Source organism: Prinia subflava, chromosome 17, assembly GCF_021018805.1.
Source record: "Prinia subflava isolate CZ2003 ecotype Zambia chromosome 17, Cam_Psub_1.2, whole genome shotgun sequence".
NCBI classification, from domain to species: domain Eukaryota; kingdom Metazoa; phylum Chordata; class Aves; order Passeriformes; family Cisticolidae; genus Prinia; species Prinia subflava.
Window position 1 is genome coordinate 15944945 of NC_086263.1, and position 15420 is coordinate 15960364.

At 55.2% G+C, this 15420-nt stretch overlaps 1 protein-coding gene across 3 annotated transcripts; it reads right to left on the reverse strand.

Moving 5' to 3' along the window:
* Nucleotides 1-662: 662 nt before the first annotated feature.
* On the reverse strand, nt 663-14417 carry SCNN1B (sodium channel epithelial 1 subunit beta). 3 transcript variants are annotated; one of them, XM_063414047.1, is made up of 14 exons: nt 14300-14417; nt 11961-12152; nt 9586-9904; nt 8072-8471; nt 7108-7301; nt 6228-6331; nt 5629-5792; nt 5081-5188; nt 3270-3387; nt 2685-2760; nt 2442-2499; nt 1965-2026; nt 1509-1584; nt 663-1182 (listed from the first exon to the last, which is right to left on the reverse strand). In XM_063414047.1, the coding sequence occupies exons 3-14, from the start codon at nt 9894-9896 to the stop codon at nt 817-819; spliced, it is 2037 nt and encodes a 678-aa protein (XP_063270117.1). In that variant the 5' UTR covers nt 9897-9904; nt 11961-12152; nt 14300-14417; the 3' UTR covers nt 663-816. The 3 variants fall into 3 exon arrangements, with proteins under 3 accessions (XP_063270117.1, XP_063270119.1, XP_063270120.1); XM_063414049.1 differs by having other exon boundaries at nt 11961-12158; nt 14300-14363; XM_063414050.1 differs by lacking the exon at nt 14300-14417 and adding an exon at nt 11162-11257 and having other exon boundaries at nt 11961-12144.
* Nucleotides 14418-15420: the final 1003 nt, after the last annotated feature.

Here is a 15420-nt window from a genome sequence, read left to right on the forward strand (position 1 = left end):
TGCCCTCATGTCAAGGCGAGCACACTATGTTCTCTTCCTTGCAAGCCACTGCCATCAAACTCTTGCCAGCACTGGACTTATCCCCACTGCCAGCAGGGAAGCTAAAGGCAACTTTTAAATCAATTTTTTAATTTTGCAAGAATGATAGTTAAAAGGCTGGTGCTTCTTCCCACCCGAGTCTTTATCCTTGGCACAACCAACAGCTCCTGCACCATGAGCGGTGCCAGCCCTGGGCAGCAACACGACAGGGCTCCAGCAGTGAAGGGAGAGTTCAGGCTTTGCTGTTTCCATTGCAGTTGTTTGGGAATGGCAATTCTGCAGCCTCAGAGGTCAGAAGTAGCTTTGGTCCCATCCCAAGGCTCTGCTCCATGGTATGGCACAGCTGTGGCACCCGCTGTGCCACGTCTCTGCAGCCAAGAGTGCTGGAGAAGGGGATAGGATGAGATAAGGTCCCTTCAACACAAACTCTTCTAGGGTTCTGTGATCTGCCAGGCCTTGGCCTTGCATCCACTGTCAGGACATCCTGTCCCCTCCTTGCCACCACCCTGCTCTGCTCACTGGGAATTGCTTCCCACCCACCTGGAGACGAGAAACGGTGACAGGATTTTACAGCAGTACCAATGCACACGAGCCCTACACACTAAAGCCAAAGCCTGACTCTGTGAGCTTTATTGCAGGGTTTATTAGGCAGAGCTTCCTCCCAGTGATCAGTCATAGCAGAGAACAGCTTGGGCTTTTAATTCCTTCCTAATTTTGACAGGCAGACAGGTGCCCCGCAGGCGGCACAGCCCGTTGGGAGCTGGCAGGACCCTCCGGTCACTCGGTGTCCGCGTCGCTGTCGGGGCCGAGCCCGTCCAGGGGCTGCACACGCAGGGAGTCGTAGTTGGGTGGGGGCGTGCCGGGCTCGGGGGGCAGCGCCTCGGGCCTGGGCACGGCTCCCGTGGCCTCGTGCTGGAAGCCCAGGTTGGTGTGAGCCTCCACCAGCTCCGACACCGTCGGGGGCGCGTCCGGGTACCGCGCGCGCGCCCGCCTCTGCTTCAGGCCTTTGCACCAGCCGATGACGTTGATGATGGTGATCCACAGCGAGTCGATGATGATCTCCCCAAACTCAATGAGGCACAGCACCGAGCCCCCCATCCAGAACCCAAACTGGCCTCCCAGGCTTGACAGCAGCCAAACGATCTGTGGGAGGAGAATGGAGTGAGCTGAGGAAGTGGAGCTCCTCAGAGTGTCCCACCCCGATCCATCACCCGTGTGCCGGTGCCGATGTGGGTGGTGCTTGCTGGGTCCCCTCCTGTGCTGCTGCTGCCCCACAGGGCTGGGACAGGGACAGGAGATGGAGTGGGGGAAGGAATTGAGAGCAGTGAGCCTCAGGCAGAGGTGGCTTCATCCACTTCATTACAGCAGATTTGCCAAACAGCAGCCTCGAGGGATGTGACAGACACTGAGCCCTGCCTGTCCCAGGCTCCTGTGCCTGCCCTGCCAGCAGGGCTGCAATGGGCACTCACCGTAGTGGCAGCTGACTCTGAGATGGTGCGGTAGTTGTACTCTTGGAAGTAAATGTTCAGCTTGATGATCCCATTCCTGTAAAGAACAAAAGCCACCTCAGTGATGAGCTGGCTGGCAATGTCCCGTACCTCTGCTGCAGCCTCACCGAGGGATGGAGAGACACCGAGATGTGAATATGACATGACAAACATTATGATGTTGCAACTGTCCTAAGTGCTGATTTTACTTAACTGCACGTTCGAGTTTGACTGACCCAGTTGGCAGCTCTGGAGAGCAGAGGACATGCCTGAAGTGCCTTTTGGATCTGCTTGCTGTGTGTCCCAGGTGAACACGCTGCAAGCCCCGTCCTCCCTGCGCTTTCGCAGCCGCGCGCGCTGGCCCAGCGCCAGGGCTCGTGTCAGGCCGGTGTTAACAGGCTCAGCAGAGAAAATAAAGTGCTTGTTCCTTTCACTCACCTGTCCAGAGTCACATTTGTTGACATATCCCTTTCATAAGACAGAATATGGAAAATCCAATCCTAGGAAAACAAAATCTGTTCAGAAAGAGTAGAGGCATCCTGTGCTCACAAAAAGCTCGAGCCCCGCGGGTGCTGAGCCCGTCCCAGGCAGCCCTGGCCCCGTGTGCAGGTGGAGGGGGATGCAGTGCGCCTGAGCAGGGCAGCTCTGCCTCAGCAGGGCAGTGGGTGCTCCTTCCCTGTCCCGTGGGAAGCCCCCCTGTCCTCAGCCTTGTGCTGACACCAGCCCTGACAGAACCCCAGCAGGGAGCAGCCACTGTGGGGGGATCCCTCCTCCTGCCTCCTGCCCTGGTGCTGCTGCTGCTTTGCGTGTGGGAAGCACAGACTGCAGCAGAGGTGCCCTGAGCTGGACACCAGCTCTGACAACAGCGAGTGTCCGTGTGCCTGGGAACAGGACCCATCCAGGAATCAGGGTTACCTCAGAGGCTTCTGACGGCCAGTCCGCCATGGAGATGGTCATTTTGTACTGCGTGTCACTGGGGGAAGAGGGAGAGCATTAGCATGGAGATTTGCCTCTTCTGAAGTCTCTGGAATTTCAGTTCTCACACAGCAAACCAGCCTGGCAGGGTTTGCTGCCCTTTTACGAAAGTCAGGACTGATGGGAGTCAAACTGAAGGATCCCTCTACCTCCACAGCAACCACACCAGGCTCAGGTACTCACTTGCATGTTTCTTTACAGGAGTCAATGCAGATCTGACGCTGTTTTATGCTGGATCTCAGTGAGGAATAGCAATATGCTGTTTGGTGAAAACAAAATTAAAGTATCTGTTCAAAAAAGGACCCAGTTGCTGAGTTACATTCCTTTCATTTATCAAAACAAATATTAGATATGACCCTTTCAACTTTCCTTTCTTGAGAAACTTGGGCAAAACACTCAGACAATTTAATACTAAATTTAAAATACACTTTCACTTTCTGAAGACAGTTTTTCTAGAGCCAGTTTGCCCAGGGTTGGTGTTTTTGGCACAGCCCTGGCCTCTGGCAGCACAGAGCTGTGCCACCCACTGGATGCTCCACTGCCCCCACCAGGGGACCCCGAATTTTTGGGTGCAGAGGCCTGGAGTGATACCCTGTGTTCTCTCTCTTTGCTGCCCAAGGGCTCCCCCAGCCCACAGCCACGACCAGATCCGGCCCCTTCTCCCCAGCAGTGGCCCAGGTGGCCACGTCCCGTAGGGAGCAGCCGTGCAGGGGCTGCAGGGGCAGCACAGACCCCGCTCCCAGCCCAGACACCACCAGCAGCTCTTACCCCAGCCTGGGTTATCCTCGTTATTGCAGTAAGTCACCCCTTCAGGTAAAGGGAACATGTAGTGCCCACAGCCACAGATCTCCACCATGTGGTTTTGGAAACAGGAGCGCAGGCAAGCCTGGGGGAAGAGGGGTGCTCAGACCCTGAGCCCTCGGGCAGCTCCGCGCTGGGGCCGCCTCTGAGAGCCCCTCGGGCCCAGGAACCCTCTCTGAGCACCCAACAGACAATTTGGGGCTGCAGGCAGATAGGGATGGGGGTGCAGAGGAAGTGAGGGCTGCCAGAGCCTGTCCCTGCCCAGAACCCTTCCAGCCCTGCTGGGCACTGGAGTTTGTAAGGGCACTCAAGGGAGCTGCCCGTGGGTGAGACCTCGTGGGAAATGGAGGGAGCTCAGAGCTTACTCCCACTCACAGAAGAAACTGCTCATTTCCCAATCATTTTAGGGCTTCATAGAAGTAATATTCAAGCTCCCAAAAGGGAATAGAAATGTTCTCTTCCACTACAGACATGGCTGTGCTCTCCAGGCTTTACACAACACTGACAAAGGGCTGGTTTCACAATTTAAGGCCAGGAATTTCAAAATCCTTCAACATAAAAATCAGACATATGAATGATCTTGTCTGTGCAGGTGCTGCTCTTCTGGGGAGGATCTTTGCTGCAGCTCCAGCTGCAGCACTGCCATTAGCTCGGTGAGGCGTGAAGCTCATCACCCGAGACTGGAGTGGGATTCTGCATGAGGCAGCACAAAGCAAGAGCAAAGTCTATGAGAAGATAATTAAATTTAACAGTTGTGAGCAGGACAAGCAGAGAATTTCTGTGTGATAGGAAAGCTCCACAGAGTGCAGAGCAGTCAGGGAGTGATGGAAGAGCCTGGTTTTGCTGAGAAGGCTCTGAAGTGGCATTACGTGGGCACAGAACTCCGTCAGTGTTTGCACTTCTAGGGAATAATGCAATCCTCCCAAGTGTTTGCTTAAACCTTATACAAGCATCTTCAAAAGTTGAGTAAAGTGGTCCAGTTGTTGTTATATTATATAAAGGTAGAAGTATAAAACTACTGCCAGCCCAAAGCCCTCCTGATCTCCGGGTGCAGCTGTGAATCACCCCAAAAGCTTTGGGTGTTTCCTTTATTATTGCATCCTCCAGAGCTGCTTCTCTCTCCAGTACAGCCTGTTACAAATTAACCTGTGCTCAGTGTTTGCATTCTAATTTTCTACAGATTCAAGGTTTACAAACACTCAACTTTCTCATCCAATTTTCAGAGTGATGAAGAAGCAAAGGGCTGTTTCTCTTCCTGTACAAACCAGCTGCATTTTCAGGGTGAAAAATTACTTGATTGCCCCAAAGAGAAAACAGTTAAAGACTGCAGGAGTATTCAGAGGGAGACTGTCTCCTTTGTATACCTCTCCTGTCAGAGGTAAATATCACTTGTGTGCACAGAACATGAGTTCCTGAGAAGTGTCACTTTGACATTGTCAGGAGAAGCTTCCCAGAGCCTCAGTGACAGCTCCTACAGAACCATGTGGGGCTTAGATCAGATATTAGGAAAAGTTTTTCATGGAAAGGTTTGGAAAGCATTTGAACAGGCTGCCCAGGGCAGTGGTGAAGTCACCATCCCTGGAAGTGTTAAAATACCACGTGATGTGGCACTTGAGGACATGGTTTATCAGTGGTGGTGTGTGTTGATACTTGGATTTGATGATCTTGAAAGATTTTACGACTGCATGATTCCCCAGTACCCCGTGTGATAGGCAAAGGTTTAACTGCTTCAACCATTTCTCCTAAGGCGTGTTGTTTGATTTGAGAGGGTGTTCTACCTGTATGGAGTAGGAGGTGTTGTACTGGCTGTAGAGGTTTTTCACAGGGATGTCGGAGCCGTTCATGGTGCAGTCGCTGTAGGGATAACCCATCCGCTCCAGCTCATCCTGGAAAGAAACACAAACACCAGACTGTGGCTACCCCTTCTCCCCAGGGCCCTGTGCCCATTCTCCAGAGGCTCTGCAATTCCTGTGCTGCCCATGGCTTTGCTGAAAATGAAAGTGGCAGCGGTGGCAGAGCTGAAGAGGCTGCAGCCCCTTCCCAGGAGGATCCAGGCAGGTGAGGGTGTTCAGGGCTTGGCAAGGCACCTCTGACAGGCTGGAGAAAGAGGCAGCCATGACCTGGGCCCAATATTCCGGCCTCAGTAAAGCACTTTGCCAGGACAGTTACATAAAACCCTCCATAAAGCACTCCAGCCCCTGACAGGTGTGTACCTTGTCTCCTTTGGTTCGAGCCAGTTCAGCCAAGACTTAAAACAAACTTGGTTTTGGTCCCATCAGATAACATTATTCTCAGACAATCTGCTCCCCAGGAATGCCACACATACCACCAGCACTCCAATGGAGGTTTCTGTCCCAGCCATGGCGTAGATGCCCTGATCCTTGAGGAAGGGGAAGCTCTTCTGTTGATGCAGCATGAGCCTGGCCCCAGCAGCAGAGGACAGGTAGGGAATGTAGTCCTGCTGGCTGATGTCCAGAATCAGCTTCAGCCCTGGGACACCAGACAAAACACACAACAGGAATTGTATTGGAAGGTGAGGCTTGGGGAAAGAAGGGAGTCTATTTTCTTCTCCCTGTTCCCTGGGAAGAGCCAGGGTCTGGCAGCCATGGCAGCCTGACCTGTGCAGGAACACTTATGGTGGTGAATGCCCAGAATGGCAATAGCTGGGAGCAGTCAGGTGTTGCCTCAGATATTTCAAATATCCAGAGGATGCCCTTCTGCTTTGTGTCTGTAGCTGCCTTTTTTCTGTGTGGCACATTTTCCTTTTGGGGCTCATCCCCTTCTGGAAAGCCTCTGTTCCCTGTTGCAGTGCTCCAGTGACAGAGGAATCATAAATCTGTCCCGAGTGACAGAAATGGGCACCATGGACAGACCCCTCACGTCTGCCCCTCCAGCCCCCTCCTCCTCCACAGAGCCCTCCCTTACCAAACTCGGCCCCAGGGTTGGAAGAATTCAGAGCCTCTTCATCCATGCCCCAGTTAAAGATGTAGCAGTTACCATGGTCTGGGTGGTAGATTTGGGTGAAATTCCTGGAAGAATCATACACATAAAACTGTGACTCTCGGGAGGACTAAAGGGGTGTGACATAAAGCAGATGGTGAGCCCAGCTCAGCAGCTGTGCTGGGGTTCACCTCCCACTGCCTCATCTGCTGAACACCTGTACAGGACTACAGCTGCCAGCACTTCAATCCTTCTGCTTTTGAGGAAAAGGCAAGGGACAGGTGTCTGCTGGGACATGGCCCTGGGGACAGCGCTCAGTCGGATAGAGAGGAACATTTGTCACACAGAGGAACAATTGCTCAGTTATGGTTATGGGTTTGGGCTGGCATTACAGCTCGTGCTTTGATGACAGCTCTTGGTTGCCCTTGCTGCAGAAGGGACAGGGCTCCCCACAGCCTGGGGTGCTGCTGTGTGCTCCCTTTCTCAGCCCTGGAGATGGGAACTTGGGATCCATGGGAAACAAAGTTGGCTGAAATGCATTTCTCAGAGCCTTGTGCAAAAGGGAGGGGGGCTGTAACTGGGGGCAATGTTGCTGACTCAGCACCTGGTTATCACTGGATACCCTGGGTGCTTCATATGTCATGAGCAAAACAGCACATCCAAAACTCTAACTCAGCCAGTACTGCTCCAAAAGAACACATTTCAGCCAGGATCACATCCAGAAAACCTCTGGCAGGTGTTTTTAGAGCTGAGAATCACCAGCAATCTCATCAGTAGCTGATACAGACCTTAAAAAGGGAAAAGAACTGGCATGCTGTTCATTCCTGCGGGGACGAAAAGGAGCAGGGAGCTCGTGTGCACCTACTTGTAGTTGCAGGGCTCAGCCCCGTAGAGACAGGCCAGGATCATGTCCTCTGCCTGGTAGCCCATCCTGATCCTCTCGTGCAGCGGCACCTTGGAGAGGATGGAGGTGGACTGCAGGATGTACCACTCGGTCACCGCCTGCGCCGCGCTGCTGAAGTTCCTGTACGTGCAGTTGTCAGAGCCCTGGTGGCTGCACTGGGGACACAGAGCAGCAGCTCTGAGCCCCGGGGCCTGGCAGGGCCACGGCGGGAGCCCCCTCCCCATGTGCTCCCTCATGTGCCAGCCCTGCCTGCAGCTCCCCGGAACTGAGAGGGTCAGCCTGACAGAGCCACAAGCCAGCTGTCACACGGAGCTGGCTGTCACACGGAGCTGGCTGTCACACCGAAGTGGCTGTCACACCGAGCTGGCTGTCACACCGAGCTGCCTGTCACAGTGCATCACAGGGTCCTTTCCCAGGGACATTTCCCAGCTGGGCAGATTATACATCAGCCCCAGGATGACCTCCACAAGTTAACAGAAAATGTTGATTTTGGGCCAATTCTTCAAGGCTGGAGTTTCCCCAGCTTCTGAGGTCTGCCCAGGCAGGGCCCTTGGAGCCTCCATGGGGGCAGGGGTGAGGGGTGGCAAGACCACCTTGTGCCTCTGCACTGTGGACTGCAGCAGGAAAGGGATGGGGCAGCAGCCACAGGCTCTCCCTGGCATTTTGGGTGCCTGACCCAAGGAAGGGGTGAAGGTGGGTGGGAGCCTGCAGGGAACACCCCTGCCCTGCCTCTGTCCTGGGCTCAGCCTGCAGCAGGGGCTGGGGCTGGGCACGGGCAGTGCCAGACCTGGCACAGCCAGACCAGACCCCAAGGCAGAGTGGCCATGGGCAGCTGGTGGGGAGGAGACACAGATGTCCCCACTGCATCCTTGCTGAGGCACCCATCCCTCATCTCTGCCCGCTGCCACTGTGGGACCCCTCTCACCAGCTTCACTGCCAGCTTGTACTTCTTCTCTTCCAGCGTGGTGTTGGCTGGGACAGGTGGAGCAGAGGTTTGGTTCCCTGCAGAGGTTCGGTTCCCCTCGGTGGTTTCTGTGCCCATGGGTTCATTGTCCCCTGAGTGCTGGCTGTCCCCAGCAGTGCCATTCCTCACGCTGGTGTCGTTGCCCACGGCAGTCTGGTTGGTCTCAAAGATGTCCAGGATGACGGGGTTGTCTTTGTCGTGCTCATCGATGAGGACCAGGGGGATCTGGTTCCAGAGCTCCAGGTCGAGCGGCAGGGACGCGTTCTCGCTGCCGTTGCCCGGCGTGGGCTGCAGGATCCTCTCCAGCGCTGCCTCAATGAGCCTGTCCAGCTCCTTCAGCAGGTGCTTCACCTCGGAGTACCTGCGGGGCAGGGAGCTGGCACCAGGCAGTGTCACACTGCTGGGGACACGTGGCAGCTCCCTGCCCCACTGCTGGCTCGGACCCTCCTGGGGACCTCAGAGCTGCCTGGAATTTACGGGAGGACAACGGGAGCAGCTCACGGCCGGCTCGGACACCGGGGTCCCAGCAGGCTGCACTGGGCAGCAGGGCAGTGTCAGGATAAACAGGCACTGCTGCAGGGGTGAACACAGCACTGCTGGGCCACGCTGGTTCTAGTTCAGTAATTCACTACAGTTTACACAAAACACCTCTAGCAACTGGAGGAGAAACTACCCCTAAGCAATTCTTGTGTTGTCTGAGAGTGTCTTGCCTTGGGCTATACTATTGCATGGATATGAATTTAAAACAACAATAAATTTAAAGCAACTCCAATGAAAATCAGTGGCTTCTCTGAAATCACAATTCAGTTCTGTCTCTGTGGTTCCTGGCAGGCAGGACTGTGGAACCAGCTCTCAGTGACTGGAGTATGAGCAATGAGAAGAATGTTCACAGCAAGGAAGGAGAAGGAAAGGAATTGTGGGAAAGATGGAAAGACTGATTCTGGCTGGGAAAGGTGAGCTGAATTTTGTTCTTTGTGAGCTGAGGAAAGCTTGCAGGAAAGTAAAAATCTTCATTATAGTGACTGATGTGGTGCAGAAACTGTGTTAGGAAGAAACTCTTCCCCATGGGGCTGGGCAGACCCTGGCACAGGGTGCCCAGGGAAGCTGTGGCTGCCCCTGCATCCCTGGAAGTGTCCCAGGCCAAGCTGGACGGGGCTTGGAGCAGCCTGGGACAGTGGAAGGTGTCCCTGATCATGGCAGGGGCTGAAATGAGATGAACTTGAAGGTCCCTTCCCAATCTAAACTGTTCTGGGATTCTATGAAGCCCAGGAGAACTTGCAGGCAGATGAACCATCCCCTGTTCCTGAGCCATTCATCCTCATATTGCTCTTTATTTGTTTTTAGAGCCACTTGGTGACTCCATTGATGCTCCTAATGTGATGTCTGAGACAGGAATGGGCCCCCAGTACCTCACATTGGCAACGTTTCTGAGGGCTTAGGGCACACATGGGGAAATTGGGATAAGAAAAACTCACTTGAAAGGGTTGGCGTTGCAGACGGTGACTGCAGGGAACTTCATGGTCTTGAAGCCAATGGAGAGAGATGAGGTGACGTTGTAGGAGAGGTAGGTGTTGATGAGGATCCCCCACTGCCAGAACACCAGGGATGCAAAGAGCATCGTCAGGAAGAACCAGATCAGTTTCTTCTTTGGCCCCTCCTTGATGATGCGCTTGGGGCCGTGGGTGTTGGTGTTGTCGCAGTACCAGACCAGCAGCTCCTTGTAGGTGTAACCAGGGCCCTTCTGCAGGCGATGCAGAGCCCGCACCAGGTACTTCTTCAGGTTCATGCTGCTGCCTGTAGCAGGAGAAACGGCATCAAAGCAGCTCTGAGGAGCAGCAGGGGCCGGGCCCCAGCGGGTGTCCCTGCACTGTTGGCATGCAGGGGTGGGACAGGCACTGCCCCGGCACGGCCGAGGGCTGTAACCCAGGCAGAACTGAGCACAGATGTTCTGCAGGGTCATGCCAGGGCAGCAGCATGTCACCCACCCTCCTGGGAGGACACAGGAGGGGCTTGGGATTAGTAGTTCCAAAAGTGGTGAATTCTTTTGTCACATTTTGGGTCCTTGCTGGCCCCACCAGGCCTGAGTGACCAGGACCTGCAAGTGCCTGGTGACTCCTGAGCGTGGCCAAGGCCCTGCGGTGTGGCAATCCCTGCCCAGGTGCTGCTCAGGGAGAGGGAATGCTGTGTGCACACTGATACAGCTGGAATGCTGTCCCAGCCTCAGCCAACACTAGATGGACCAAGCAGTACACGGAGGAGCTGGCTTGGGGAGAGCTCAGGCTCACAGCGTTCAGGGTTCAACCTCACCTGCAGCCTCAGACAATTTTTCTCACAAGTAAGAAGTGTTAGAGTGGATCCAGATTTCAGAGGGACAGGAGGAGAGGGGCTGGAGGCAGCAGCACCTTTCCCAGGAATGCTGCTGCCCGCTGGAGGACGGACACCACATTGGTTTTATGCACCAAATTCCTTTGTCTGACAGATATTATCAGTATGGCTCCCCCCCACTCCCCCGCTCTGGTGAGGGATGCTGCATACTTGGCATTCATTTTGTGAGTAAATAGAACATTTTGTGCTGCTATTTTAAGGTTAGAATCTGTGTTACTAAATCTTAACATCCCGAGGCAGGATTTCAAAAAGAACCTGAGGCGGCCACTCAGAACATTTGTCAGATTTAAGCTGCATGAGAGCAGAGTTAAAGATTAATGCTGGGAATAGGCCCCATCCTGGGAGGAAGAGTGCCGGAATAATTCAGCAATAGCTCACTAAGGAGCAGCACTCGGCAGGGCAGGAATGAGAGTGACACAGCATTACCTGCAGGTGAGCAAAGAAGGCAGTAAAGGTGTGCACGGGCCCAGGGGAGTGAAAGGAGGTGGGTTCTTCATGCTTTTCAAAAATAAAAAAGGTGATACTGATTCCTTGATCTGCTGGCCAGATCTGCAAGTTCTCCTGAGTAGCACATAGAGAGTTTGAGAACAGGATAAACCCAACAGATTTTGAAGTCTCCCTCCATGACACAAAGAGAGATGATGGTTTTCACTGCATGCCTGTTACCTGTGATGTTAGATGTAGGTGATCCTCTGTGGGAGAGAACCTTGGAAAGAACAAACCCCAGCTGCTTCCTGTAAGATCCGAGGGCAGGCTCCACTCCTATAGAAAAAGATTTTGTTCTCCAAGACACTCATGTCCCAGGACCTGGACCCCCTGGACTCCCAACATCAGCATCTCATCCCTCAGGACCCTGTGCCACTGAGGTTCCTCCTGCCTGCAGGTGGTTTGCCCATGGAGGGAGCAGACCTTGCACCAGAGCCTGGCTGGGTTTTGGGCAGAAATAAGGAGAAAATGACCTTGGTCTCTGCTGAACTGCCCACGGCTGTGGGAGGACATGGGCCACCAGGACATGCCCCAGCCCCACGGGGTGAGCTCAGCCCTGCCCGAGGCGCTGCAGGGCCTGGGCTTTGCAGAGCCCCATCCCCAGAGCTCATTCAAACCTGGGGAGCCCAGCAAGGCAGACCAGGAAATATTTTCTGCCTTTTAAGAAAGCCAGTAAAAGATTCAGATTAGATTGCCACTTCAGACCCGTGCCTGGTGCAGGGCAGGGCCCTGCCTGGCTGGCGCTGGCCGGCTGCGTGCCCTCGGCTGTCCCTGCTGTCACCAGCCACTGGGTCCTGCCACAGGGACACCCCACTCTTGTGCCAGTCTCTGTGGGTCACTCATCAGCCTGCCAGTGCTGGGAGAGAGTACTCCTTTTCACATGTGATAAAAGAAATGACATGAAGCAAAAGCTGCGTTTGAATATATCTGAATGACTTTTTTGCAATGTATATTCTCATTTTAACCATTTTCTGCTTACCTTTATTTCCAGAGTGTTTCCAAAGAGGCTTTTTCCGTGCTGACAGCTGGAAGCTGCCCCGGGTGAGCTGCCCAAGCCCCTGCTCCTCCCTGGCACAGCTCTCAGTGCTCGGGGGCTGCAGCTGCTCGGGGCAGGGTTGGTGCCAGGTTTGGTGCCAGCCTGGAGTGGGTCCTGCTGTGCCCCATCAGCGAGCTGCACCTCAGCAGAGAGGTGATAAATGAGGCGTGTAAAGACCCACTCTCCATCCATGCACAGACAATGGTGCCCCCTTCCCACGGCCCCTCCGGAGTGAGCAAGTGGAGCAGTGATGGAGCAGGAGCTGAGCAGGGCTGGGGGCACAGGAGGTGCCACCCCCTCAAGAGACACACAGCCCTGAACCTTCCGCAGGGGCTCCAGGGAGCCTGCCCTGCCTCACATCCGTGCCCTGCTCTGGGCTGCTCTGGTCACAGCAGGGTCACCTGAACTGTCTGGAGCTGACCCCAGGGATGTGAGACCCCAGGGTGCACAGGGTGCCACAGCCCCTCTCCTGGCAGCATCCCTGTGATGGCCAAAGCCATCCTAAGAGAAACCTGCTCCTGGTTCCACTGGGGTTTCTCTGTGCTGTGGACGTGTCCTCCCTGTCTCCAGCAGCTGGGTCCAGCCCTGCCTCATCCCAGCATCGCCCTGGGTGAAACTCCTCCACCTCACAGTGACATCAGACTCCCACATTACGAAATGGTTGTGTTGCCTGTTGAGTCTCCTCTGGGGTTTTCCTAGGGCAATTGCCACTTGGAGGAAATAAAGTCACGAGCAAAACTTGGCCCACTCCTGGAAGCTCCAGGGCTGGACATGGGCTGTGAAACCACCCTGGCACTATCAGCCCGATGACACTGGGATTGCTCAGCACTTTCTCTCCTGGGACACACCAGTCACTCCTCTTTGATCACCAGCTGCTCATCTGCCATCTCCCCTGAAACCTGAGGAAAAAGCCTTTCCTAAACAAGACATCTATACTCTCTAGTGGTATTTTTGCAAATTGGAGGAATCTCTTTTGTTGCCTCACAAATTTACAGGTTGGCAGTTTGAAAAGCGGAGCAGCAGCGCGTCTCAAGGTGGGGTCAGAGCTCCAGCAGATGCTCCGTGCAGGGGCAGTGGCCAGGGCACACAGCTCCAGTGGCTGCAGCCCAGGGCGGCGCCTGCGGCTCTCCCAGCCCCGTGGGCAGGCAGGGAGGGCAGCACTCAGCACTATTTACAGTCTGGCAGCTGAGATAGCGCCCGCCTGACTCCGGGCCCTGCTTCGGCACTCTGCCCCCACTGCCTGCCTAACCCTGAGCTCCCCTCTGCTCTCCCTCAGCCTGGGAGAGCTGGGGGGGCTCACCTGGAGAGGAGAAGGCTCCAGGGAGAGCTCAGAGCCCCTGCCAGGGCCTGAAGGGGATCCAGGAGAGCTGGAGAGGGACTGGGGACAAGTCATGGAGGGACAGGACACAAGGAATGGCTCCCAGCGCCAGAGGGCAGGGATGGATGGGATATTGGGAAGAAATCCTACCCTGGGAGGGTGGGAGGGTGGGCAGGCCCTGGCACAGGGTGCCCAGAGCAGCTGTGGCTGCCCCTGGATCCCTGGCAGTGCCCAAGGCCAGGCTGATCAGGGCTTGGAGCAGCCTGGGACAGTGGAAGGTGTCCCTGCCCAGGGCAGGGGTGAAATGAGATGAACTTGAAGGTCCCTTCCAACTCAAACCAATCCATAACCCCGTGGTTCCCATGGTGTCCCTCTCTCGTAGGACAATCACAAGCCGTGCTCCTCCTGTGCCAGTGAGGTCACATTGCTGAGCTCACTTTGCTGCTTGGGCAAGGGAATCCTGGCTTGTAAGAGGAGAAAACCCCAACACCATCAACTCCATCCCCTGGGATGCTGCGAGCGTACTCTGCCTCACTGGGAGACACCATCCTGGGGGAGATGGCACATTTCCAATGCCAAACCAAACACTGAACTATTCCATGAAGATGCAGTTTGCTCCCATTCTCTTTTATCAGGGAAATTAAAGGAAACCCCTCTGCAAATAAAAGTTAAATCCGAATTACTACCCCTGGCTGCATGCCGGGTACATCCCAAATACCTGCCCAGCACCAAAACCTGCCCCGCTGCCGCAAAACCAGGCAGAGATCGGGTGACTCCAGGTCTGCATCAGTGTGAAAGGCACCATGACCAGCCCGTCGAGCCGGTCCCTTCGGCCCGAGACGCTGCCGAGGGATGCCCGAGGGCGCTGGGAGATGCCCGCGGGCATCCCTGGGCAGAGCCTCGGGCGGAGGGGGCGGCCAGCGCCGACCCCGCGCTCCCCCGGCCCCCGCCCGGTCCCCCGTACCTGCCGCCCGTGCGCTCCCGCCGAGCCCGCACCGGCCCCGCCGCCCCGGCCCGCCCCGGCCCGCCCCGGCGCCGCTGGACCCGCCCTCCTGTGCTGGGGCCGCTCCCAGCCTGGTCCCGGTTCCTTGGAATACTGCTTCGATTTTCTCCTAGCACATCCCGAGGAAGAGTCCCTGATTCTGCTGCTCCTACTCCCGCCACGTCAGGATCCCCCAACAGCATGGGATCAGTGGCACAAACCTCAGAGAATCACTGAATTATTTGGGTTGGGAGGGATCTTAGAAACAGAATCCTGGCATGGCTTGGGTTGGAAGGGACCTTAAAGCTCACCCAGTGCCACCCCTGCCATGGCAGGGACACCTCCCACTGTCCCAGGCTGCTCCCAGCCCTGTCCAGCCTGGCCTTGGGCACTGCCAGGGATCCAGGGGCAGCCACAGCTGCTCTGGGCACCCTGTGCCAGGGCCTGCCCACCCTCCCAGGGAAGGATTTCTTTCCAGTATCCCATCTAGCCCTGCCCTCTGGCAGTGGGAGCCGTTCCCTGTGCACTGTCACCCCGGGCCCTTGTCCAGTTCTCTGTCCAGCTCTCCTGGAGCCCCTTAGGCACTGGCAGGGGCTCTCAGGTCTGGTGGCCGCTGCCCTGCAGGAGGTCACAGTGTTCCTTAGGCTGGTTTGAGCTGCCACAGGTTCCAGGACATCACCTTGCTGCTTTACCTTCCCTGGTGCCAACTGTCCCTGGTGCCAGGCTTTTGACATGGCTGAAATAAATGCAGGTGAGGTGCATCAGTGTTTTGAAACAGTTTTATAAATTGTTTCAGACAGATTCTATAATCTTTTTTCTATTTTAAAAGAAGTATAAGATCTTATGACCTTGGCAAAGGCTGCCTAGGACAGTAGTGGAATCACCATCCCTGCAGGGATTTCAAAGCCATGTGGATGTGGCACTTGGGGACAAGGGTTAGTGGTGGCCTTGGCAGTGCTGGCGAAATGTTTGGACTTCATGATCTTGGAGGGCTTTTCCAACCTGACTGATTCTTTGATTCTGTGTTAATTAATTTTTTTCCATAAAAACCTCCCTTCACAGCTGTTTGCTGCCCTGCCTGCTGCTGGGCACGCTCTCAGTGG